Here is a 26,940-nt window from a genome sequence, read left to right on the forward strand (position 1 = left end):
CATGAAAGTTAACTCAATAAGGTCAACAAGAGGATATCCAAGACAGACCTCTCTCAAGCCCACAAAGGCAAGTAACAAACCACTTTGCTTCCACAACTTTGGCAAAATTCCTCTATGCCAATTACAGCGGGATTTGCTAGCTCACCATGACAGCCATCCTCCACATACAGTGAAACGCAATGCACTCCTTATTTGCTGCTTTTTCCTCCTCTTAACTGCAAAGTCAATCCATCACCAGGATATTGTTACCTTCAGGTTACAGAGCCTAGTTCGAAGCCAGACAGAAGTGGATGTGCGCTTCGGGCTTAGAAGCACATTTGGAAATTCATCTAACACAAAGCAGCTCCATATTCAGATGCGCAGCAGGAACCCGGAGCGAAGGGAGAGGGCACTTCGGAGTGAATCTCTGTGCACCCAACGGGAGAGAGGCTATGGCATGACAGTGCCAGAATTGCACAAATGTAACTAAGCCTTTCAAAAGAACAGAACTTAGACCTTTGTTTTGGTGGTTGTTTCTTCCTGCTATCCACAGAAAAACATTTTTTCCTTGAAAAATAAATATCGAAAAAGCTAAGTTGCACTCTCAGTCTTGGGAGATGTCACCTCGGATGATGACTGCATACCCTCCAGGATGCGCTGTGAGAAAGGGCAACGTGGTACACCACGGAAGTGGTTGTGCGAAACGATGCAGCCATGAGACTCCACAAAAGACTCCACCAATGGTGTTTACAAAGTATTTCACTTGAAACGCTTTTTGATTTTTTTTTTTGGGGGGGGGAAATATTTCATCGGACAAGCATGAATGTCCTATTTAAAACCCAGATGCCAAAAGGTCTCGCTCCACAAGCGCTGTACTGCTCTATAGCCCATTCATAAATTGGAGTCATGAACCATCTTTTATCTTTGCATCCTTAGAAGGCTGTTTCAGAAACATTTCCCTAATATTCTCTGCCTTAATTTTCTACCTTGTATATTTACATCCAGTTTACATGCATTTATTCTGTACCAACAATGTCCTTTAGCTTGAATAATACTTTTCCCCCTTGTGCTTCTCCTTGCGATGCGTTCAGGCTATTCCCTTTCTCCGCTCTCTTCCCAACCTCCATTTTACCATGCTGGGAAAAGAAGAAAGCCAAGCACCGGACCACCCCACCTCCCCTCCTGCGTCTGCCCTCATCGCAGAGCAGCTCCTGCCTGCAGCGAGGACGGGTGCCGAGCTTTCCCTTGGCATGGGCCCATGCAGGAGACATCAGCCCATCACGGGGAGAAACCCAGAGCTCTCCCCACTCCTGTACAGATATGCTCTGAACCCGAGCCCCTCGTTTCTTTGACTTGAGCGCTTTCAAGTTGCTGCAGTACGCGAAATTCAATGACGTTTGCTCTTTGTTTAATGCACTCTAAGTGAAGTGCATGTAGGGACGGAGCTGGAAAGGAGAAGGAAACAGGGTGATGAGAGGGTCGAGCCTGCCCGTCCCTTTGGATTTCAGAAATGTTAAACAAGACCCGAAGAGAAGACGTTTCCAGGGCTTGGAAGAGGGGACATACAGCTCAGCGAGGTGACACATACTTGGATCCAAAAGCTGCTCTGCAAGCGGAGCCTCCTTTTCTCCAGAGAGCTGCCTGCCACATTCAGAGAGGCCATACATTAAATCTCCTCAGGCAGCATCAGACCTTCCTTCTCTCTGAAACACACAGCCCCTGAGAAATACAGCTATCGCTCAGCCAAACTCCCCAGCATCTCCCCGAGATCCCGCCAGCTTTCCAAGCCATGTACCACTGCTATCCAGCTCCCCCAAAGCAACGTGCCCATCGACCCTCAGATGGCAGACAACAGCGTTACTGAGCCTGGTACGAAACCACGAGGAAGGCGGGAGGGAGTGCCAAAAACTGGAATCTGAGAGAGTTTGAGGAAACGAATGTTTTATGGCCCATCAGTCAGTATTTGGCCATTTTCTAGAGAAAGATGATGCCACCTTCGAGAAAACCAAATTTCTTCTTTTGATGATGGAGTGAGCCTTAGCCAGAACTGTGAAAAGGCACCATTTGTGAGATGGTGACATTCTAAACTTGTTCCACCCTGGGAAACGGTTCAGTCTGGGGAAGAGCAGGGTTTCAGCCTTGATTAATGACTTTTAAAACGCCAGCCGTACTCGCGTGCAACCAGCGGAAGGGAAGGCGCCTCCAGCCAGCGCTGCCTGCCGGTGCAAAGCCCAGCACGACAGTGTTGCTGAAGTGCTGCAGTGCAGCTCTCTTAAATGGGCTCCAACACCCCCGTCCTCCACGTCTCCACCTCCCGCCTGCTCTCACCGATTCACAACCGGGTCACTGGCTGCAGCCCCCAAGTCACATTATTAATATAATCACCATGAGCAACAGCAGCTCAGCAGCCTGCAAGAGGGAGCCCACCCCTCCAGCGTCCACCTTCCCCCCCCCCGCAGGAGCCTGCGTCGTGTGCCGTGGTGCAGCAGCGCCGAAGGGGCCGAGACCGAGCCACCTCCCAGCACCAAAAGGCACCTCTTTCCCAGTGGGACCAGTTCCTGCTACCTGTGCTAACCAAAGCAAACCAACCCCACGCATCTGAGCTGCAGGACTATCTGCAGGACGCTGCCTCTCGCCACGAGCTCCTGACAGTTTTGATTCTCCAGAAATACAATTCAGACGTTAATTCTTTTTCTTATTTTTCTCCAGCTGTGATATATCTTTTTTTTTTAATTCAGGGCTGGTATTATTTTACCACAGCTATCAATCAGGCAACGAGCAAGCAGGGCTTTTTCTTTCTTCCTTTCTTTCTTTGTCTTTCTTTTTAATGCTTGTTATATCTCTGCTATATACTTCCTCTCCACACAGAAATATCCCTTCAAAGCTTGATATTATTGAGCAGCTTTCAACCATGCCCAGCAGAGCCATGTATTCTCTGCATTTGTCTGGCCTTTGTTTCTAGGAATGAAATACCAATGGCTGAACAGTGTGACTTCATTTCACTCCTTCATTCCAATACTTGTTCTATTTCTATCCCACTGGGTCAAACTCACCTATTGTGAGACCTCACCGATTTCAATTACATCAGGGATTAATTTGTTCCATTGCGTTGAAGCTGTTAATACAATCCTTGCTGGCTCTAGATTAGAAAAGGCACGGTGGAGACCTCCCTCGCAGGCAGTGTGTTTAACAGCGGTCTTGATCTTCATTTTTGTTCAGCGGTGGGGTTTTTTTTTTCCCCGTCCCTTTGTGCCCCTTTGCCCCTCTTTTCACAATCTTCCCCTTCCTTTCTAAATTGCCCCTATCAGAACTGGGTGGTCCTTCTGACTTCCACTGCGACTGGCAAAACGTTGCCTTCCAAAGCCGCTGCCCAGGGCTTGCGAGGGAGGTCGGCACTGGAAGGAAGGTCCGACCCGAAGCCACCCCATGCCACGCAGACGTAACCACTCCAGCTTTGGCACCTCATCTCCCCCAGGACGATTTCGAAGGGTCCCTGCGGGTCCCTGCATACCCAAAGGGATCTGCAGGTGCTCGGTTCTGCGGCTCCGAGCGTTGGCCAACCGTCAGTAGACCGAGGTCTCAAGTGGAAAACTGAGATCCTCCATGCAGCAGATGGACACGCTGAAATGCGCATTTGTCAAGTAACTCTGCTTGTCCTTTCTGGGGTTCCCAAACTGGGATGCAAGATCACGACAGGGCTTTAAAATGTCCTGTGGTCTCGTAGGACATCTGTGATACCAGTTGAAAGCAATCTCAGCAATCCTGACTCAAAGTTGTCATTTATCCATGTGATTTTGTCTCAGGAAGAGACACTGATGCAGGGAGAATTAGGGCCCACACGGGGTGCAAAGCAGTTTAGCTTTGCTCGAATGCTACAACTCTGACCCACAAGATCCACTGCTTTTCCATTTTAAAAAAATCCAACTACATCTTAGTGAAACTATATTTTCAGGAAATAGGGTGATGATTCCAGAATAATAAGAATGGGAGTTTCAAAAAGGTAAGTAGGGAAAAAAATAGAGGATATTAAAGTAAAACCAAACTAACAGCTCAACAGATTCCTCCCTTGCTTACTGAAATACATTATATTTCCATGGTGGTTTCATGAGGTCGCCTCAGGCTTCCATGGGGCATCTCTGTGCAGCCTCGGCTGCACGAAGTTGCAAGGGTTAATGCTGTAGCTGCCAAACTCGCCAGACAGAAGTTGGATAGGCTGGGTTTCAGGGCTCCAAATTTGTTCCCATGTTCAGCACCTCGTTTTCCAAAATGTACAACGTTCCCATTTACTACTGCACTATTTTTTTTTTTTTTACTGGAAGAAACACAGGAATAAGCTGGACTGCTATACCCAACTGTTTATTTAGCTCTGCCACTCACCTTAGACCTTGGCAGAGCCACCCAAGCACAGGGCAAAGCCCCCAGGTCCCCTCCAGGCACTGCCCCACTTGCCATCTCCCACTCCAGCCACCCGCTCAGGTCTGTTCCCCTTTGGTGCCAAATATTGCCTGAACAGCACTGCCTTGTAACTACACGGCCTGGACCTGGACAGCATATGATCACAGCAACCCAAACCTTGCTGCCAGCAGAAACCCTCGCACCTCCCCAGGACGGAGACCTCACTGCACGTATATCGCTCTGGACACGTCCTACCATGCAGATCAAACCCACCCTGAGACACACAATCCATGGAGAGACGACAGGATCAGCTCTGGAGGATGTGTTACACTACAACAGCCTTCACAACAGTCCCGATCTGCAAAAATCACTGCTTCCCCAAGCCTAAGCTTTCCAAAATATTCCCCTTTATGGTTGAAATCTCTTACCATGATTTCTCCCCAGATGGTTTTGCTGGGGAAAAGCTAAGCTCCCATCGTTGCCACATCACTGCAGTTATTTCCGACACCGTCAAGTTCAATGAGGGCAAAACAAAACCCAAAACAATTCCCCCCTTTCCCGCCGTGCCTCGCAAGGGGTGCACTCTCTGCTCGGGGGGAAGTTTCAGTGTTCAGTAATTCCCCACACGCTCTGCTGACTGGTGGCAATGTCCCTCAGGCTTCGCATGGGCCACGCATGACCCAGGATCCCTGCATGGCTCTGTGCTGCTGTCACCGCTCCTTGCTGCTAGCACCAGGACGTAAGTATTTTTCAGAAGTAGTTTCATGCCTGTGTCCCTCCTCACGGCACGGGCATTGCTGCAAAGAGAACTGCAACAAGGCTTTGCAGAACAGCCCCAACCAACCTCTGTGAGATCATGGATTCACAAAGCCAGCAGCTGGATTCAGGGAGCTTGGCTTGCTACAACTGTCTTCACTATCTTAACAAAAAAAAAAAAAAAAAGTTTCTTTTCTTTATGGAGAAAATACTCCTGCTGAATTAAACTGCCCTGATATGCAGGAATTAAAACCATTCAGCAATTCAAACTGTCCCAAATAGTTGTCTCTTAGTGTTTTTGAGCAGTTGAAACAGGCATTCAAGAAACAAAACCTTGAGAGGAAACCATAAAGTCTCTCCAGCCCAAAACACACGAAGAGCAACCCCGGTCCCCACCAAGGCAGCAGCACAGTAACCCGTGTCCGAGCACCTATCACCCGCCCGGCGAGCCGCGGAGGAAGTCCCTTTTGAGGCAGACCAGCAGCAGCAGCCAGCTTGCTCTCAAACAACTTAAAAGCCTTTGCACAAAGCGCAGGGAGCTCTGCAAAGGTGAGAAACAAGGGTGAGGGAGCTGCCCCTCCCCTGTCACCCCTCATCCCCGGGGTGCTGCCGGACGAGCAGGCGGTTTGTCCCCGTCGCCCTCGGCTCCTCGCCCCGTTTCGCACACAGCGCTGGAGGAGCCCACCTTGGCCATGCCGGTTGGGTTGTAGCGGAGACCAGGACAGTCCTCCCAGCGGGGTGCTCCTGGGACAAAAGCTGCAGGCACCCCACTAAAAATACTTACCAGCAATTTGTTCGTCTCTTCAAACGAGACCTGAGCCCAATTACTGAAAAACCTGCCAGGTTCAAAGCACTCCTGATGTTTTCTCTCCTTCCCTCCATCAGCAGCACCTTCCTCCCAGGGCAGGTGCTCCAGCTGCAAACCCGTTTGGCCAGGGCAGTAGGGCAGAGCAGAAACCTCAAGCCCACTCCCCTGAAACCAGTCGGGGTTTTCCAAACCCTGGAAAAGGCAGAGTCATTTACTCCTAGGACTTACGATGCCTGTTTGAAGCACGGGCCCATCAGGTCCAAGGTGACATCTCTGGCTCTTCTGCTCGATACCAGCCCAGCTGGGACCTCCACGAAAACACAAAAGCACAAGACATGGGAAACCCAAGCAATACTTGGGAAAACACCACCATCAGAAGGAGACAGATCACCAGAGACTGATCTCGCCATAAAAGCAATAAACATTTGCAGTGGCAGCACTGCAGCAGCGATCTGATGTTTACCCCGGTAGCTCCTTTCATCCCGGTCCCCTGACATCGTCCAAGGAACACACAGATCCCTGCTCCCGCTGCAGAAAAGCAACTCCCTCTAGGGTAAAACATGGCAACTGCCGAGCAGCACACATGAGTTCAGGGCAGGATTTCCAAAACACCTTTTCCCATCGCATTTGCAAAGAAAATCGAGGTGTGGCTAACAACTGTCTCCCTGGACAGTAGCTCCCAAGCACTGATCTCCCGTGCAAGGTGGCTTCTCCAAAAGCACACAGCCGATTCAGCAGAGATGCCTGGAGACCCTATCAAATTATCCTGTGCCACTTTTCCTCTACTGAGTTTCCTCTCTGGAAACCTTTTACTAAGCTCCAACTGGTCCCATTCCTGCTTATTCTGGCAAGATAACACCTCTTGACCCTACACGGGAAGGTGCCAAGGGGAAAGGGACCTCCTCAGGTGTCACTGCTCACTCATCCGATGATTTGGCAGCCTCCACACAGTGCTGGGATATAAGAAAATGGTTGTGACCAAGGACAGGGAGGTTAATCCATCTAACAATAACTGGAGGCCAATCAGGGGATTTACTGAAATTGCAGGAGTCGTTCCACTGGGAATGTTTGTGCTGCTGATACCTCACTTCTGCCTTGCGTTCATTCCCACTAGCCTGCCTCCAGTTTTTTCATGCCTGCTTTTAGGACTGGCTGACATTAGCTGTTTGAGACCCAAAATCCCCCCCGTAGCTTGCACCCTCCCCTCCTACATTTAACGTTTGTCTTCTCCATCATTCAGCTGAGCATCTTCTTTACTCCCACCATCTCCAGCAGCACCGCTCTGAAGGGAGACGTTTGCAGGTTCAGGGCAAGTATCAAATCCATGTTATGGACACTACCAAAACATCACTGGAAACTGGTAAATGCACAGCAGCCTCCATGGTTACATGTCTCCTGAATACCAGCCTGCTAATAGTAGTTATTGAGGGGGAAAAGTCCTGCCTCTCTGGGCTGAGCTCTCTTTCAGAGCCTAATAACAACACCCGATGGGGATGCCCAGCTTGGGGGACAGCCTCTCGGGACTCTCCATCCCAACCCAGTGAAATAAAGCCTGTGACAGCAGGGCTGGTGCTGCTGGACGTGGCTGATGCCTCGCAGCATTACGAGGGCTCACCGTGGACCTGCCCGTCCCCAAATGCCAGGCTGATCCGAAGCTTTTAATGTCAAAACAGGAAAAGGAGTTGTATGTGAAGAAGATCGCTGCAAACTTCAAGCTACGCTTCACAGAGACAGCGACTTCTCCTCAGGTCGAAAAACCCAATAAAATACCAACCACCACTGGGCATTTCCTTTTCTCCTTCCAGTTGCCACCTGTCAGTGACACTGCCAATATGTCATGACATATTCTCTGTCCTTGGACTTCACCCACCATATCCATACAGACTATCAGATGAGCCCTGACTTGTGATACTGTTGGAAGAGCCAGGGGCACAACCCTTGCTTTTTAAAAAGCAAAGTACACAGCTGTATCAAAACCCAAAATTCACAGAATTGGGGACAGAGGGGACGTAAGATTCATCTGCCCTGTTCATGCAGGGGCCCAGAGATGCCCAGCGCTGCTGTGCCACGAGGAAGGCGTAGGTTTGGAAATGACGTTGGAGGCTCCTGAACAGGAGAGAGCAGGGAACTGGGACAACAGCACAGCACAGTCAAGACCAGCTCCCAGGAACAAGCCACTGGAGCTCTCTGAACCCCCTGGGACTTGTTAAAGGCAAGGTCCCGGGGTAACAAGTGTTGAGAAAGAGCAGTCAGGGTGAAAAGTGGAGTAGGGCAGCAAATTACTAAAAATAAATGGCAGTTTGTGAAATCACAGCCATGGAGATGAGCACCCCTTTGTCCTTCAAACAGTTTTTCCCCATTTCAGTTGCACACTTTGCCAACACATTGCTGACAAGTTTCCTTCTCCTCTCCCCAAGTTACCATGACCAAGCACCTGCAATATTAGAGTTGTCCCTGCACAGTTCTCTTCCCATGTACGTGAGAAACACCTTTATTTACAAAAGTCTTGCAAGCTATTTCTGGAACAGGACTTTCCAGAGATGATTTTGATCAGTAATTCGCTTATTTGAAAAATAAGATGCAAAATTTCCTTCATCTCTGCAAGGGAGATATTTTTTTTTGATCTTGCTTTATGCTTTGCTTGCCTTGCAAAACCTATTTCATGAACTGTAAGGCACGATGGAGCTCTCTGGATGTCCTCTGAACCCCAAATACATCACCACGGGAGCCCTGTTGATGTAGGGAGGTGGACAGAACCAACTTCCATTTGAAAATGTGCTACTTACTTCGAATAAATCTCTTCAAATCAACTTACCTGCAAAGACCCACTTTTATTTAGCAAAACTCAATTAAAGTCATCATTAACAACAACCTTTTCCGTTTTCTATCATTTCTCCAGAGTGGCCCTACCTGAAACCACGGTCTGAGATGCTGCACAGTACCACGCTGCAGAGTTTCCAGGAGCAACCAGCAAAGCACGATTTCACACAGAAAACATCCCCAACGTAAGACCAAGGTGTTAAAAAATGGCTTAGCAGTTCATGGTCAGTGAACAAAACGCATGGCCAGCTCCAAAGCTTCAAGGGACAACAGAAGAGATGGGAACCACCTCTTTCAGTGTCAGCACCCAAGATGCTCCTTGTCAAGCCCAGCGTTTCGCAAGCCCGCAGAGAAGCTGCCAACCCTTTCCCCCCAAACTGAGGACTGAGAGGGAGCTAAGCGCCGAAGCTGGACATCCCCCGGACCCAGCCCGAAGGCATGTTTGAGGAGATGTATTCCTGCACCTCCCAATTCACTAATGCGCTCCCCAAAACGATGCTTCTGTACCATCACTGCTGCTTTCAGCCTGCTGCATGCTGCTGTGCGCGGCGGCAGCATCCCCTCGGCTACACGTGGTGACGTGCTGCAGGACCTGCCGGCACCACCCTGGAAATGAGAAAAATGGCTTTGGGGCCGTAACTTAGGGTTGCCAGTCACGCCAGCTCGGTACCTGCTAACAAAAGGGCCGAGCATCTATTTGGCGCTCCCCGTTTCCCTTTATAAAAACCCTGCTGCCACAGTGTCCCCTTTCTGAGGAAGGCGGAGGGTACTTCATCGCTGCCTGCTCCTGCTTGCAGGCACACGTGGCTGATCAGTTCTGCTTAAACAAGTCACCCCCGATGCAAACCCCAGCCTGCTGTCTTGGGCTAACACGTTCCGCGAGCGGTTTTCACTCTGAAATATCAACTCTGCTCCAGGCTGCTCCATGGAGCACCCACAAAAGCCATCAGCCATTAAGAGGAAGCAATAAAAAAAAATCCCAGCTGGGTTGGTCTGTAAAGGCTCTTCCTCCACCACAGCCAGCCATCACCCCATACCTGCCGACAGCCACGAAACTTCTCCTTCCCCAAAAGTTCTTTGAAATACAATCTCAAGCCCTATTATCTCTCCTGTTTATACCACACTCCCTCTATTATCGAGAAATCTCCCAGTAATTTATAAGCCCACAAGCTCCTGCGCTAACAGGGCAATAAATCACATTTATATACCCCGTCGCCTACTGTTCGGAGGGCTGCGGTGCCGAGCCTGCCGGCCGGGCGGCCACAGGGCCGGGCGGCGCGAGGCGGCAGGGAGCAGCCGCTGCCTTCCCCAAACCCTCCACCCTCGGCAGCACACGAGTTGTTCGGAAGAGAAGGCAGTTTTGTTCCGCATCAGCTGGATGTTTATTTTTTAAGTATCCAGAGAGGATTCCAGCCTGTGTCCTAACTCAGTGTGTTTTCCCCATCCGACACCAATACAAGCACACAAAAGAGGGTTTTCTTTTTACAAAATCGAACCAAAGGAGGAGGATGTTTTTGGCTATTTTCCTCGAGGAAAGAAGTCGCCCATCTAATAATCCCTAAATGGGCAGTGGGTTGTTGTGCTTTCATGTGTGCCTCTGAGCCTCCCCTTGCCGTGCCAGGTTGCTGGTTTTCTTTTCCACGGAGTTGCAAAACCCCTGAATAACAAGGTTTGTGCATGGAAGTGCTGACACAAACCTTAACTACAGCATCCTGAACATGATACCAGAATAAGGACGCTCCCTGTGTGGCCCAGCGTATGGATAAATAAAGCATTTCAGCAGCCAGCGCCGACAGATCATAAACCTCCACGAGCATAAATACCAACAACAACCCAAAAAGATTAGAGGGCTTACGGGCGAGGCAGGCTGGGATGATTTAGAGTTGGGGTGGAAGGGTCATTATTGCTGAATAGGTGGGGGCGAGCGGGCCAAAGAAATCAATAAACCATTCTGCTCCCAGGGAAGGAAGGGGCCACGCTAATTGTGCAAACACACATTTTCCGTTTGAGGCTGGAGATCTCCGGCTCACCCAACACGGATGGATACAGGGAACTCGCACCGTCTTGCTGAGAAACAAGGACTTCACCCCGAGACACGTGCCCCAGCAGCTCCATCACTCAGAGGAGAGCTCACCTAAGCACCTCGCTGCTGGAGGCAGCTTCAAATGAATGCAGACCCAGGCCATGTTCATCTCCAGCTCCATTAATTTCATTTTTTAGGAAGTTAATATATAGTTGGGATAGGGATCTCAGTTGCTTTCAGCATTACTGTCAAGTCAGTGCTTTTCCGGTGCCCGGTTCCAGCACCATACAACCAACCGACAGGTCCTGCCAGCACTGGTTATCTGCAAGCACCGAAGAAAAGCTTTAGGACCAACTTCACCCCTGACAACATAACCACGTTTGCAAGTTGCCACACTTGCATCGGAGGTGGAGTGGCCCCAAAATTAGCCACAACAGATTGCTGCATCCTACAGCGAGGACAGACACAAAGCTTTGCAGGTGGGTTTCCAGGCATACGATTGCTGAGCCACGGAGTTCAAAGGCGACAAACAATTTCTCCTTTGCCTCTTCTCCTTCGGTCCTCCCCATTCCCAATTCTTCTACCTTTTTTCCTCACTGTCTTTCTAGGGAACAGAGCAATGACAAAAGACACCAGCTTTGGAAAGTGAAGCCCATTTATAAACAGAATAAATATATACTACACAAATAAATAATTATTTGTACCTAATGGGCCAGTGTACCTAAAAGCCCATCTTTGGGACATACCGCAGGAGGTTGTTCGGGGAACCAGCGGACAGTGGCAATGCCCATTATTCCTACGAAGGAACGCAAGCTCACAACCACATACAGGTGCAAACGGTGCCGACCTTCATTCCCAGCTAACCAGAACTGTGAGCTGATGCTGGTGGTAAAGGCACAGGAACCTGCTCTGGTCCCTCTGCGTGAGCCAGTCTCCTCCTCTGCTGCCTTTCTGAAGATATTTAAAGAGAATGCACTTTATATCAGTTAATAAAATAGCTCGAGACCTGCCCAGGTCACGTCAAGCTTACTGCCTGCTGTTAATGGATTTCAACTTTACTTGGGATCTTGAGAGTTTTTAAAATCAGTAATTTCATCTTCCCTCCAGAAATAAATTCCTCAATGGTTTCACTGCGAAAATATTCCTAGGAATGGACAATTCTGCTGCTCATGTACTGAAGACTGCACAAAAAAAAAGAATCAGATTAATATTGAGCCTTATCAAAAGCATGGCATAAACCATGTGTTGAATTTAATCCAAACCAAACTGTCAATCTGCCTTCAGGATCAGATATAACAAACATGTGAGCCTAGGGCCAAAAATGAAAAGCACGGTTTGTTTTCTAATAGAAGATTTGTACTGATCTCTATTAGCTGTGCTCCTGCATGGAAATCTTTACACTGCAAATGCCGGACAAATAGGATTTCTTATCTTTCTGCTTTGTTGAGTTAAGGAAAAGTTTCATTTGGTCTTAATTCATTTAGATTGCAGGTTTCCCATTTTCAGGGAACAATTCTCAACAGTTTTGGAAAATAAATCCTTTTTAAAACATTTTAAAACAGGGGAAAAAAGAAAAAGAGGCGTTACAATCACTAAGGCACCTTCCAAGGTTTGGGCTGCTGCATCCCTGCACGGCTTGCAGGTACCAAGGAGAGCCCAACACGCCTTGCTGCATCCATCACCAGCCACCAGCAGCGGGAAAAAATGCTGCTGGGGGGAAATTCAGGCCAGCCGTGGGCAAACACAGAAAGGAGACCTTATGACATGAAGCTGGAGATTCCCCAACAGCTGTTTCTTTGAACCATCGGGATGCCGTAAAGCACCGTGCCTCGGTCCAGACATCCCCGTCCCACTGCTCTCCGAGCATCCTTCCGCAAGGGGACCTGCAGGAGCGGGCTACAGCCCCGCGGGCACCCGGCACACAAACGGTGCCAACGGAACAGTACGACCAGTTCCCCGTTTGGTCTGGGAATGCCTATAGCTCCCATTTGGTCTGGGAATGCCTATAGCTCCCCACCTCCCCGGGCCCACCGCCCGGCTAACGAGCAGCTTTGTGAGCTCAGCCTTGCTGGCCATGTGTCAGAGTTAGCACAGATTTTCTTTAGAAGTGAAACCCCACGACTTAACCTGGGGTTGTTCAGCTTCTTGGCACGCACGGTGATGGTGCACACTGGGGAAATCAGGCTCCCAGAAAGAAATGAAAACTGCGCAAATAAATTCCATCTTCTTGTTTGCTAAATTGAAACAGCAATTAAATTCATATCACCTGCTCTTTCAACATAAACAGCACAAAAGCAAGCCCTCGGCCCCTCTGGCAGACTGTTCCCATTTATTTGCTCCCTCTCCAAACCAGCGAAGGCAGCCCGGCTGACCCAGGAGCTGGAGGCACTGCCGCGACGCTCACGCCAGCGGGGTCAGGAGCGAGGATGATGCTCGTGGGGTGCCTCGGGGGCAGCCGGGTCCCGTCCCCCACCTTGCCAGTGCTTTGGTGGCTCGGCTGCCCCTACGCAGGTTAGGGGGGCAACCCCAGCAAAGCACTGGAGCAGGCACCTCATTCACCGCGTCCACATCTGCAGGCGTCTGCACATCTCTAAAAATTCAGCCCTGAAATCTAAGTATCAGTTTTGCCACAAATGGGTCAGTTTGGCTTGCAGGTCAGAAGAGGTCTCTCCCAGGGGCTGAGATAATACTGCTTCAAACTCACAATATAAATACACAATATAACCAGGGTGGACCCTCCATGCCTGTCCCGCAGACCACGGCTGGTCTGGCCAGCACAGCTGGGCAGAGCAGCCCTCGCTCCTCCCTTCCAACCTGAGAGGTACCAGCTTTGCTGATCATGGAAAACCCCGACGCAGGAACGCACACGTTCCCTTTTGCACTGCAAAGTTTTCCGTCCCTGATTGCCCGGTCGTTGGGCTGGCTTGTCGCACAGCAGAACGCCCAACACGGAGTTTCACATCTAATTTTAGGTGAAGTTTGTAGAAGAACTGCCTGTTCCCCAGGATAAAAATGCCGTGCGTACACAGCATCAAACATCATTCCTGTAAAAGGCCCCAACGACCAGACCTGCTGGTTTCTCTATTGATTGCCAGGGGGCTGTTTGCTATTCTGATCTCAGCTGGTCGGAAGTCTCCCCAATCACCGCAAGGTCGTGACCACGGGGTCAGAAACCTGCACTACATACATCATAATTTATTTTACAGATAATCAATACCGCACTGCACCGTGCAATCTTACAGTACAGCCTCACATTGAGGGACTGATGCTACTCATACAGGATTGTAACCTGAAGGCCTGGCAGCTTTCATTTTATAGTTGGAAATCATGGACGGAAGCACGCACCCCACTCATTGGTTTGTATAACTGAGTCAAATTCTGCCTACGGTTTGAATCCAACTTGGGAAAATAAACGTGAGTATCCGTTCAGGTTCATAGCTGACAATTCGACAGGAGAAGCCCAAGGAGCGGCACGGTAAGCAGATTGCCCGGGGTTTGCAGGGAAGGAGGTGACCCCAGTCCCACCTGCGGTTGAGGGAACCCACAGCATTGCTGCGATCGCACGGGTTCCCTCACCCGCGGGTGGGACTGGGGTCCCCAGACCATCCCCCTCTTCAAATGCATTAATAGCAATAAAGAAGCAGCAAAATGCCCTTCTATCAATATTGTCCTTCATCCTATTTTCTAATTTATATTCCCAGGGCTTCACATCCCGCCAGCCGTGCCCACGGTCACCCAGCACGCGTGCTGCAAGCCCAGTTATTTACCAAGCTCGCCACTGCTCCTTGCATTTTCCTGTTAATTCCAGATTTCTGCAGAAGAGTAGCCTGGGGTATTCCAAAAGATACAACAGCTTTTTAACAAGCTGTCCTTAAAAATGATGCCAAAGATAGTATATTAGCAGGAAAGAAAGGGATTTGAAATACACAGCAGGAGAAAAAGGAGCTGGGAGGAATAAGGAGTGCTGGAAATACCTTGTCGGAAGAGCAATCCGTTATTCATTAATTGCTGCATTCTGGTATTTGTATCCATGCAATATGCAGTTCCCTGGGACCTTCACCAAGGTTTAGCATTCATCAATCTCAACGTGATTTGGAGTATAAAACATTAGCAGAGGACTCAGAGGGCACACCTGGCCCCTCGCCACGCTGCTTCCCCTCAGTGCCGTCCCCCCGTTGTCTGCAGGATCTGGCCCCTCGGCCTGGCCACCGCCTGGGGCTCTGCCTCCACCCGGGGCAAGCGCCGGCACCCCCAGGCTGCCCCAGTGAACCCCAGAAAGCACTGCCTCACCTTCCGTCTGGGCGCGGGGTGAGCCCGAGGGCCGGGCTCTGCCTCGTCTCCCGTCGTTACCGCCCATATGGCGGTGAGCAGGACCTGCCGGACTGTTCCCCGCTTTTTTATCCCGTTTCAACTGCCCCCCGAGGCAGGGGCTGTGATTACCCAACACCGCAGCCTCAGCTCTTCTCCCTTTCCTCCCAGCTTGCCTCCAAAGCAAAGTTCACCTCAGTCGGCATCGCCAGCGGGCTCGACAGGCACGCACTCAGCTACAGCCATGAAGCAGGAGCAGCACCACGCTGAGACAGGAGCTATACGCAGGAGGATGCTGTTAGACACTGTTATTGCACTCTAAGGTCAGTACGTTAAAGGCGTTTTGGATTTCCCGGCAGCACAACCCCTTTTCCGCCGGCTGCAGCACAATAAAGCAGATAACCTCATGAAAAAGCAAATGCGTGCAGCGAGCAGGGTGTAAGTGGAGTTTGGCAAAGAGCACGGTGCTGTGCCAGGGGAGGATGTGCTGTCGCTACGTGGAAAACACTGCCCTGTGGTTTAGCTTGAAATCCAGCTGTTTGTGTGGGCAAAACAGGCAGGGAGGTGTCGAAGTGCTGCCCGGGGAGCCCAGCCCCATGTTGAAGCAAGCCGGCGAGCCCGGCGCTGGGGGCACGAACCCCGCAGCCTGTCCCTGGCCAAGCAGGGAAGATTGGCACGTCGGCTCCCACCCACCGCAGCCCCCGGTGCGGCAAGGAGCTCGCACAAAGGGAAACACGCAGACCATGACAGGCTAAGCCTCCTCCTTCCTCCCTCTGTTCCCCTTTCTTTCTCTTCATGCTATGGCGAGGCTGCTGAATGCCAATAGGAAAATACTTTGGCAGAGCCAGACAGTCTTTTCTTTTTTTTTTTTTTTTTTCTTACTTTCCCTCCAGCTGCTTCGCTGGATGCCTAATCCTCCATGGACATCTGGAGAGGTACCAGGACACAGTAGCGACATACCAGGTAGGCAGCGTAACGCACAGCTCTGCAGAATTTCTGGTTGTACCTGCTGTTATGGCACAGCGGGTGATCAAAACACAAAAAGCCAAGGAAAGAAAGCAAAAAAATAAAGTTGGGACCTGTTGGGGCTGCAGATTCCCACGTGGAAGCCCCCCTGGTCTCAGCAGCAGAGCAAGTGAAGGTCACGCTTTGCAGCAGAGCATCTCTCCCCGAAGCATCCTGGGGGCTCCTGCCTGCCAGCCCCCTCGGGGCTGTGCGCTGGGCTCCCAGGCAGGAGGGTGTTTAGGGGCCCCGCGGTGCCCAAGGCTTCCGTCCCCCCCAGCACGCATGGCGTGACCTACCCCAGCCTTCCCAGGGCCCGAGTAGTTTGCAGAGACCCTAGGCAAAGGCCCTGGAGCAGGTGTCCATCCTCACATACCCCTGCCCAGGCACCAACAGCAGCCACTCCTTTTTTTTCCCTTTTCAAATCATGCTGTTCCCTGAACACATTTTTCACCTGCTCTTATCACAACTGATATCTAAAGTGTCCGTATCTGGAGAAAATCAAAGCGAAAGCAGCTATTGCTCAGCAAGGGTGGAGGGAGGAGAGAAGAGAGCGCAACAGGGGTTTTCCCAGCTCCTCAGGAAAGGCAGAGACCCATAAAAACACTCCCAAGGATCTGGGAAGTAGCTTTATAGATCCAAAAAGATTATTTTCAGCCCCAGGGGAGTCTTTCTCTTGAGCTCAGACTCCCGCAGCGGAGGGAGATATCCACTCGTCCAGCTGACCAGCTTGACACTATCAGCTTACAGCAAAATCAAATATTCTGAGTGGCCACCTGAGTCCCCCAGTGCTGTTCATCCTACCTGAGCCCCCAGAAGCCCTCGGCGGTCACCTCCACCTCCCCCTCGCCACAGGACCCGCCACCGGCTGCACCACCACGTCCCAAATGCACCCGCAGGGCTTGGGAAGCGTCACCCTTTGCCCGTTCTGCTCTTTTCTTTCCTGCCTCGGTATGCCACGGCCAAGCTGCTCTACAAGCAGAAAACAAGCGGGGTTTGAGCGGGCATCCCTCCTGTGAAACCCAGCCCTGCTCCAAACCCAGCATCGCTCTCCTCCGTCCAGTCTTGGACACACCAGGTGCAACAAGGAAAGCAAAATAGAAATTAAATATAACAACCACGATGCGTCCAGCTGTCTCCAACAGGGGAAATCTGAACCCCGCACCTACTATACCCTTCTACGTGCTCTCCTCAACAACACCCGAGTCCTTCTCTTGTTTCTCTGAAGCATCTTGCGCATCTCTAGAGCTTTGAAAAGGCAAACTGCAATACAGGCAGGTGTGCGGATCGAAGCCCCCAAGCAGCAGCTCTGCTTTGCTGCCCACGGCCACAACGCACCCAGAAAATGCCAAGCCCCCAAATGCTGAAGTTCACGTTTGCTTCCGCCTCACTGGGATGGGAATGTGGAAACCAGCTTAGTCTTGCAAAACTTTCTGTTAAACATGTGTTTGAGGGGGTCTTCTGGCAGAGGACCTGTCCCAGCACATTGAAGGGCTGGGGACCATGGGAAGCAAAGGCAGCACGTGCCCAGGGCAGGCAGCCGACAGCTGCCGTGGGGGGCACGGGCTGCATACCCCCATCTGTGTAGGAGCAAGACCCACATCCACACTCCCCCCATGCTAATCTCAGTCTCGCTTCTCCCACAGGAGAACCAGAGCGTGCATCAGCACAAGCCCCAGGCCACTGCCATTCAGCGAGGCCGGGCCTCCCCGCTCCAGCCCAGGCCACTGCTCCAGTGTGTCTCCTCTTCCTCCACGAGCCTGAGCTCTCCAAAGACCGGGAGGCAGAAACAGGGCACGAGGGGCAGCTTCAGGACATGACGCTTCATAGACGGGTGCAATGAGTCAGCAGGGGGGAATAAAAATCCCTTGTGGCAAGCAGCACGGTCGTTTCCTGGAGAGCAAGGGGGTTTTAAACAGGAACGAATGATTTAATACGCAACCAAAGCCTGCCTCTGCGGGTCACAGACTAGCAAAGCCACACGAGCAAGCACCGCATCCACCGCCACAAGTCCAGCAGCAGCACAGACCCGGAGCCGTGGACCATCTCATCAACTCCAGCCCATCATGGGGTCACGCACTTCATCAACATCACGGAGCTCCTCCTCCTCTAATTCAATCAGGCTTTGCTTATGCAGTTTCTCTTGTCTTCTCACTGCCTAATAATTAAGAGTCGGCTGCCATCAGAAAAATCAACAGAACACTTCCCAGCCTTTCCCAGACCACCTTTGCCACATTTTGTCCTTCACAGCGTCGCTTCTACAACCCGTGCGTTAGCAGCCCCGCACCAGCACAGGTGGCCAGCTCAGGCGGGTACTGCAGCGCGGCAGGAACCACATCGAGACAAGGCTGGGAAGCAGAACTCCCTTCAGACGCTTTCATGGAGCAGCACGACCTTCACCTGAGGGGGCTCAGACACCCTTGCGGAGCAGGAGGCAGGTGCTGGCACAGGGACGCTGTGCCCAGGACTTCGCAGTCCCGGTCCAGGCTGAGCGGAGATGGCAAGCACAGGATCTCCCAGCCTGGGAGCCGCAGGGCACCGGGACCCCGCCAAGTCTCAGCACACAGGGCTTTGCCACGAGGAGCGGAGCGATATGCCGCATCGAAGTAGCACCTGCCCTATCCTACAGCATGGGCTTCAAGAGCGATGCAGCGATGCCCTCTGTCCCTGGCAGCACACACAGCCTTGGCCGCCATCGCAAGATAAGACACTTGCGCCCGCCAAGGAGGATGAGGGCAGGTGGGCGCCCATCCGCAGGGAGGGTAGACATGAGAATAATCCCCTGGGGCCGCGCGGTCCAGCACCCTGCCTTCAGTGCCGGCCACCAGCGCTGCCGCCAGGAGGGTGAGGGCAGGGCAAGCAGGGACCCTCGGCTCCAGCACCACTACATGCCCGCAGAAGGGGCGGCCAGGAGCCCCGTGGCAAGGCAAGCCGTGCGGGCTGTGACAAGGACCATGCTCCAGCTTGTCCACAACAGTGTCCCCGGTGCCGTTCAGTGGCACTCGCGTCCGACCGCCGCCAGGGAGGATGGCTGCGGAGGAGCAGACAGGGAGAGGGGAGGGAGCCGCTCAGCAGGCTCACGCCTCCGACATGTGCTGCGCGCAGCTTCGCCAGACCGCAGGATCTGGCTCACTGAACGTGTGGAAGCAACACTTCTCTGTGTCTCACTTTACAAAGCCCCAAACAATAACTGTCTGTCGCTGCACAGGAGCTTAGGAGAAACAGAAGTTGCTATTGGCATGGCGCGTGGCAGCCTTCCTCTTACACAACACCAGCAGATGCGAAAATAGCCTGGTGCTGCCTCGCGCGCTCTTCTGACCTCCTGTTTGCTTCTGGATCAGAATCCAAAGCTGGATCTTAACCTATAAGAGCCATAAAAGCAAAGGATTTGGCCCTATCAGGGAACTCTTCATAATCTAAGACAGATGCACTTCGTGTAGAAGAACACACCGAGGTTTATCGGGGCAGGGAAGAGGCTGAGGCAGCATCAGCCTCCGCTCTGTGGCGTGGCCAGGGCAGCCCATGCCGGCATCGCCCCATACTGCGGCTGACGATGCATTGGAGGTGGCCCAGGGGCAGAAGAGCTGGAAGCTCTTGCAAACCAGAGGCAGCCCCCAAAACCTTGCATCCTGCTGCTCAGCCTACACCGAAGCTGCCTCCAGCCCCCAGCTGCCCCAGCGAAGGGGGACCTCTGAGCTCCTGAGGTCCCATGTCCCCAACCCTGATGTCCTAAGGGCCACCGGGGCTGTCAGAGCCGGCACAGCATGGGAGATCCCCTCCCTCCACGCAAGGCGATCCTGGGGTTTCTCACCAGCGTGAAGAGCAGGGACTGACTCCAAAGCCAAACCCGAAACCGCTCCGGGACATACAGAGGGAAAAAGGACATGGAAGACAAATCGCTCCTGGAAGTGTGAAAAGGCAGCAGGAGAATTAAACTGAAGGATGCTAAAGATAAGCGGTAGAGGGAAAGCTGAGTAACCAGCGGTGAAAAGGCATCCCTAAGAACAACCTGCATAAATAAACTAACCTCTCCAGTATCCCCAAGGATATCCAGTGTCCCTGCTGCCTTTGGGACTGCAGCAACCTCAAGCAGCAGAGGAAGTTCCCAAGATGCAAGAGAAGAAAACAAGATGGGGACACTGCTGCCACGGGGGAAGGGACTGGAGAACAAGCTGTCCTCCTCGCAGCCCGGCAAGGTACGGGGCTGCTCTCATGGCCGTGCCGGCGCGCAGGCACCAGCGCCCATCGCCTGCGCTCCAGCAGCGCTCCCCTCCGACCCACCACGCGCTATTCCCCAGTGTCCCTTGGTGGAAATGTCACCCGACAGCAAAGCCCTGGAGGAGGCTGACCTGTCCGGGAGTCTAAATCCTGCTCCTGAAAACTCCCGTCCCTCCGACCTCCCCACGGTCTGGGCTGGGGAACGCCTCTCCGGTGCTGCCGCAACCCACCCACGGGTGATGCTACACCCGCCGGGGTCACCTACGGGCGGCTGCGGAGGCGGGCTCGGGGTCTGCGAGAAAGCTTTTAGTCAGCAGCTGAGCTACCATACCACCAAACTGCAGGCAGCTGCAGTCATGCGCCGCAGTCTTGGTACTCGAGTAACTAACAGAAGATACGTAATACCCGAGCCGTGGCATTTTGCCCCAGAATACCTCCCAGCCCCAAGGCATGCTGGAGGGATTTTTACCTTTGCATGCAGAGCCACAGGGTAACAGTCATCAGCAGAGGAGCGTAATTCTCAGACTAGCACGTGGGACGACCCGCTGATCATGGCTTGAACGGGAGGGCGAAAGGCGGCCTTAGAATATAATCCATTTCAGGCGCTCTTAAATCTCCCCAATACAACACAGAGCCCTTTAAGCAAAACTAAACAACTTCCTTTAGCCTAAATAAATATTAAACCTAAGTGATGCATTAATTTACTCCAGTTCACCAAAGGCTAACTCCTATCCAAACTGATCATTATAAAAGAAATCCTATAATCCCTCGCTCCCATTCAGGCTCAAAACATGTAATCCCGTGAATAAATCCAGAAAGAAAGTGTAACAAAATGGGCAATAAAAACTTACAGCATTCACATCTTTTCATCTACCATTAATACTGTAAACACTCACTCGAAGGCCCTTGAGTATGACTAATCTAATGTTTTGGCTCCCAACGCTAATCGCCGAAAGAGCTCGCCTCTCGGTGTAACAGCCAGCGAGATCCACCGCCCCTCCAGCCGCGGCCCGGGACACCTCCGCAGCGCCCATCCGCAGCGAATCCCCGCCTCGAATCCCGCAAAATCAGCACGAAATGGAGCAAGTATGGTTCTAATAGCACCAGAGCGCAAAGCTTTTTTTTTTTTTATTATTTTATTGCTTTGGAAGCCTGCAAGCTCCAACTGTATAAATGCCAATAACTTCCCAAGTTTTAAGGCTGCTGAAGTAAGAGATCAGATTTTAGCAAGTGCTTTCCAGGCAGCCAGCCAAACTTTTTCTGATTCACTAAAAGCACCAAAGGGAGGGGGAGAGGGAGGGGGCTGGAGGGCTGATTAACTTCAGTTACCGCACAAGCGCAAAAAAACGTCTCCCCGCTGCAAAGGGTGCCGTCGCCGCGAGCCCTGCGCAGCCTGTTATTCCTTGGGCTTGAAAAAAAAAAAACGCACTGGAGAAATACAGCAAACGCCTTCCAACCGCAGGGTAATTTACAGCTGTGGATCCTCTCCTGACGAGGAGGCTGCTCCGCCGAGGGGAGGCTCTGTCGGTGTTAGGTTCGAGCTGCAGTTTTCAGAGGGGATGAGAAAAAAAAACGCGACCGGGGATTTTTTTGAGGGGTGGGGGAGCAGGGGATGGGGCTGGTTTGGGTTGGAGCTCGGCCGTAGGGACGGAGCCCCCTCCAAGGCTGCAGCCGTGCTCATGCAGGACCATCCCTCACCGCCACCGGGTATCTGCGAGAGGGCGAGCAGGTGCAATCCCGGCCAAAGCCCCGCGCAGGGCCGAGGGGGTGGCACGCGTGCCCCCAGCCCCAGCGGGACGGTGGGCTGGAGCCACCGGGCCAGGGGCACCTGCTCTGCCCGGCCCCGCAGGTGGGTTTGCTCCGGGGTGCCCAGCTAAAATCCCCATCCCAGGGAGGTTCGTGGCCCCGGGGCTGTTGGGGGGCAGCGGCCGCCCCGGCACCCCCGGCCGCCGTCCCCGTCCCGCGGGCGCCGGGGCTGCAGAGCCTCGCCGCTCAGGGTGTTCCTCCAACGGCTTCATTCCTGCTGAGGCAGGATCAAAGGCAGGATCTGACTTGGACGGCTTTCTACTGAATAATGGGGAGGGAGCACACAGCCTCCTTCTCCTGGCTAGGAAAACTCGTGTTTTTCAAAGTATCAGTTTTTGGGAGTAAGTTCCCTAGGAGGGGAAAAAAAAAAAGGGGGGGGGGGGGGAAAGGAGGGCGAGAGCAGGAGAGCGCCTGCTCTTCCAAGGCAAGTGCATCAATCAACATTGTGCAAGGAGGAGAGTCCAGCACTCCCTCTCACATCATTAGCCAGGCTAATGCACTCCAGAGGATCCCGCTACGGCAGGCTACCGGCGCACCCGCGCCCCGGCCCGCAGCGGGCGGCCGAGGGCCCGCAGCGCCTGTGCCGGCCCTGCCGCAGCACAAGCGGGCACGGAAAAGGAGCTTAGCGAGAGGGGCAGCCGCTTTCCAGGGCCGGTGACACTCCAGCATCTGGCGCGCCAATCAGTTTAATACGGCTATAAAAACTAGAGGGAAAAAAGTGAAAGCCCTAGCCAAAACTGCCTGGCACTCCGAGGTCAGCACGCCGCCTTTGTTTCTATTTTATAACCAAAAGCGAAAGAGGACAGAAAGGACACGTACCTGTACCTGAAAGCACAGCAGCAGGAAATGTAAACATCTGGAGAGGAGAAAAAAAAAAGCAACAAAAGATCAAATGATGCGGTAAAATGGTTAAAGTTGATTTTTTTTTTTTTTTGCTTTGTTTTTGTTTGCGATTTTTTAAAGGGCGCAGAGCGATGCTCTGCTTATAAAAAGGCTCGGGTCCCGATTACCACCTGATTGCAAGGAAAATGCAACCGGAGCCTCCAAAATGAAAGTTTAAAAAAAAATAAAAACGATTTAAATTTTTTTTTAAAAAATCATAAAAAAATACGAAAAAATATGCCATAATCCTTACAGGCAAGTGCAGGCTGAGAGCAGTGAATACATCGCTGGGCGAGGAGAGGGGGGAGGCCAGTGGCTTCACGCTAGCGGAGTGCAGTCCCCCACCGCCGCCCTGACATGGGAGCGATCCGGCCGGCGAGCTCCGCTCCGCGCCGCTCCGCGCCGCCGAGAAGTTGTGGTACCGCCCGCTTTGCCTCCTCCGAGTGACTCGCTTAGGCATCAGCTCTCCTCTCCCCCTGTCTCTCCTCCTCCTCCTCCTCTCCCTCTCTCTCTCCGCCTTTGGGGGGGATGAAGGTGCTTATTGTCAGTAACTTCCGATCATCAGCAAGTGCCCCCCCGCCGCCCCCCCGGGCCAGCCCCGCGGGGCGGATAAAGCCTCGCCGCGGCCCCGCGCCCGCGCAGCGCCGCTCCGCGCCCCGCTCCGCGCCCCGCTCCGGGCGGGCGGCACGGCGGGGCGCGGGGCGCGGAGCGGGAGGCGGGACCGGCCCGGGCAGCCCCCGCGGGGCGGGCACCGCCTGCGCGGCCCGGCCGGGAGGGCAGGGGCGGCGGGGAGAGCGGTTGGGTTTCAGAAATCAGGAAAACGAAAGGGGGAAAAGCGAGCGGGGCCGCGCCGCTCCGGGCCCCTCCGCGCCCTCCCCGGCCCGACGGAGCGGGCAGTGCCGCCGCTCGCCCGGAACGCCCGGGGAGAAGCCCCCGACGGAGCCGGCCGCTGCCGCCCCGCTCCGCGCCCGCACCGCGCCCGGCCGAGGCGGGGGGCGGCGGGGCCCGGCCCGCTGCGCTCTTACCTCCGAGCGGGCAGGAGCGCGTCCCGTCCCCGGCGAGCCCCGGGCGGGCGGCAGCGGGGCCCCGCCAGCCCCGTCGCGGCCCCCCGCCGGCCGGGGCACCCGCCCCCGCCGGCCCCCGGCCCCGCCGCCGCCCGGGCAGGGCAGCGCCGCGCCCGCCCGGGTCCATGAGCCCGGCACCGCTCCCACGGCGGGATATTTACACCGGGGTCAGGTTGTCGGGGTTTGCCCGGCGCTTCCCCGGCCGGCGGCCGCCGCTGCCCGCCCGCTCGGCACGGCTCGCCTGCCCTCCAGCGGCCGCTCCGCCGCTCCGCACCCGCCGCCCGGCCCGGCCCGGCTCGGCACGGCCCGGCCCCGCCGAAGGGCTCCTGCGGCCCGGGGCAAAACCGAACGGGCTTCCCCCTCCGTATTTTTCCGTAGGTAAAGAAAAAAATTCACACGCTGAGAGCGTGCGGTAACGCTTCCCCCGTCTCTCAAAGCCCGTTTATGGCAGCCAAAATGCCAGGAACCGTTAACCTCCACGCATAGCCTAACTCTCCGAAGAGAGCCTAACATCAGTTAACACCTTATTAAGTGAGAACATAACCATCGCTCATAGCTCTGAGCTTTCCAAATTCTCCACTCAAACAACAGCGCACACCGGCGCAGAGCGTTTGGCCCCGCTGCTCCCGCATCCGTGGGGACCGAAGCGCTCGCCCTCCCCGGGTTCTCAGCCACAAATCAAGCGGCATCTTTAATCCCCGGAGTTCATCTCTGGGCACCCTTCAGGCACCAAATCACAGTGTTTTTCAGCCCATACTTTCAGGCCCAAGAGGCACAGAAAACGTTAAGAAGTTTGAAAACAGTGATCAAAGCAAGTTCTTATAAAACCCCCAGCACTAATACACATGTGTCTATCTCATGGACTTTGCGCTTCTGGTCTTATGGATCCACAAGTCAAAAAAAAAAAATCCAAACCACTGTCACCTTGCGATGCCATCGCCATCAGTGGCACCATGCATCCCCGTCACAGCGGTCCCACGGCACCTTGCCACAGCTGAAAGCTCTTTCCAAGGATGGCCAAAGCCATCAGAGCCACTTTCCCGAGCCCTGCAAGTTGAGCTCACCAAGGTGCCCACGCAGAAATGGTACAAACAGAATTTGGGGACTTGCAGGATGAGAGCATTTAGCTTAGATGTGAAAATACTCAATACGTTCCTAATCATCACCAATGTCTCTTTTCCTCAAAGCAGTTCGGGTGGGGAGGAACCCGGCCTACGGCACCTTGTGCCCTTGGGCGCTCCTCAGTCACCCACGGGAAAGGCACCCCACGGCATGGGGCCAAGCCCAGCGTTTCCACGTCCATCAGCCCTTCACCCTGCTAAGCCCAGTATCTGCCAACGCACACGGCAGCTCTGCAAAGCCGGACCGCGGTAATTCCTCCCTGACACTCGCAGATGCTCGTAGTCATCTGCGAGCACGAGCTTTGATTGCTCCTTCTCTGCTTTCCGACCACCGAAACTCAGAGCAATCAGAGAATTAACCTGAACTGTATCAGAAACAGCCCCAGGGCAGGAGTCGGGCCCCAATGGGTTTCTTTGGGCCTCCTTAGGTAATTTTTTTTCCCTTTAAATCTTCTTTAGGCACAAACATAAGACTATAAAATCAATCTGCCGTAAATCACATGCCAAGGGGGAAGATGGTAGAGGTTGGCTGTGGGAAGACTGCATGGCCTCTCCGCCCAGCAGAGCTCCTGAAAAGGCCACCGAGTCTCCTGCAGATGGCCAGCCACCGCAGACCACACCAGGCCAAGATGTCATCCTCAGCCGACACCACGTTTCTCCTGCTCCACCAACAGCCCACGTCACCCTTCTCTCCTCCCAGCCCGAGTTATCCTTGAGGATCCGTGCTGGAGTTATCCAGCAGGATCCATGCAGATAAATGGGAAACTGCAACTTGGTCCCCATTCTTGCCGTGATGGTGCCAAGCTGCTGTGCTGTTACCATTAGGCATTCGCTTCATTCTGCCAAGCCTCAAAGCTCGACCTTTCATATGGGTGACATTTCGTGCCAGCTGAAAGCATCACGTTTTCCTCCTTCCACAAGAAGAGAAAACACTCAACAACCGCAATACAGAAGGCAGGATTCCTGGGTGAGGTTTTCAAATCCAAAGCATCCCACACACGACCTGCCCCCCTCTCCCACACGAGCAGAGCCTTCAACACTGAGCGCATCAGCTGCTTTACGTTACCGACATGTGGGCTGGCCTCGAGGACCTCAGGGTCTTTAAGTAGGATGATGTTTTACATCTGTACACCCCAGTGATGCAACCGGTATCGAAAGGGAAGTTCATGCTTTTCTACTGTGTGCCTTCATAAGACCAGTCTGATGTGGAAACGCCATCGGCGCTGCACTGGGGAAGGGATGGAAGTCCCTACAGCGGCTGCGAGCACCCGTCCCACTGCTTCGGGGCTTTGCATCGTGGCAGCCCTATCACCTGCCTCTGAGAAAAGGCTCCTTAGACAGCGACTGATGGCATTGCCCAACACCTGAGCCAGCCCAGGGCCACTGCATCCGGATGGAAACGGCACAGCTAGAAAAGTAGTTTGTGAAGCTGCTGCTAACATTTATAATCTCAGTTCCCCCAACAGCAGGGAAAATCACAGCAGCTACAGCAGAGCTGCAAGCTACACACGGAAAAACTCATCACAGGCGATGCTGGCCCAGGCCGTGCCGTACGGCTGCCTCCTGCCACCGCATCCCGACTGGGGCTTCGGCTGCCAAAGGGACTGGATCCACACAGAGCAAAAGGCACCTGGGCACCTCAAACAGCAAGAACAGCCAGGGCAACACCTGGGGGGATGTTCTCAAGACAGCACACTGGATTTTTCTTTTTTCAACTACAAAAAGATTTCATTTGCAATCACACACAAGTTCTTCATT

At 53.3% G+C, this 26,940-nt stretch overlaps 1 protein-coding gene across 1 annotated transcript in view; it reads right to left on the reverse strand.

Moving 5' to 3' along the window:
* The window catches only part of FGF18 (fibroblast growth factor 18), a 75,325-nt gene extending 51,248 nt beyond the window's left edge, over positions 1-24,077 (reverse strand). The window contains exons 1-3 of the mRNA XM_087760085.1: positions 24,023-24,077; positions 23,251-23,514; positions 22,935-22,971 (exon numbers count right to left, since the gene is read on the reverse strand). Of these exons, the coding sequence (XP_087616211.1) occupies positions 22,935-22,971; positions 23,251-23,282 (69 nt within the window). The 5' untranslated portion in view covers positions 23,283-23,514; positions 24,023-24,077. The remainder of the gene's footprint in view (positions 1-22,934; positions 22,972-23,250; positions 23,515-24,022) is intronic.
* Positions 24,078-26,940: the final 2,863 nt, after the last annotated feature.

This window comes from Nipponia nippon, unplaced genomic scaffold (assembly GCF_047370975.1).
Source record: "Nipponia nippon isolate SJK-2023a ecotype South Korea unplaced genomic scaffold, ASM4737097v1 scaffold_21, whole genome shotgun sequence".
Classification (NCBI taxonomy): Eukaryota; Metazoa; Chordata; class Aves; order Pelecaniformes; family Threskiornithidae; genus Nipponia; species Nipponia nippon.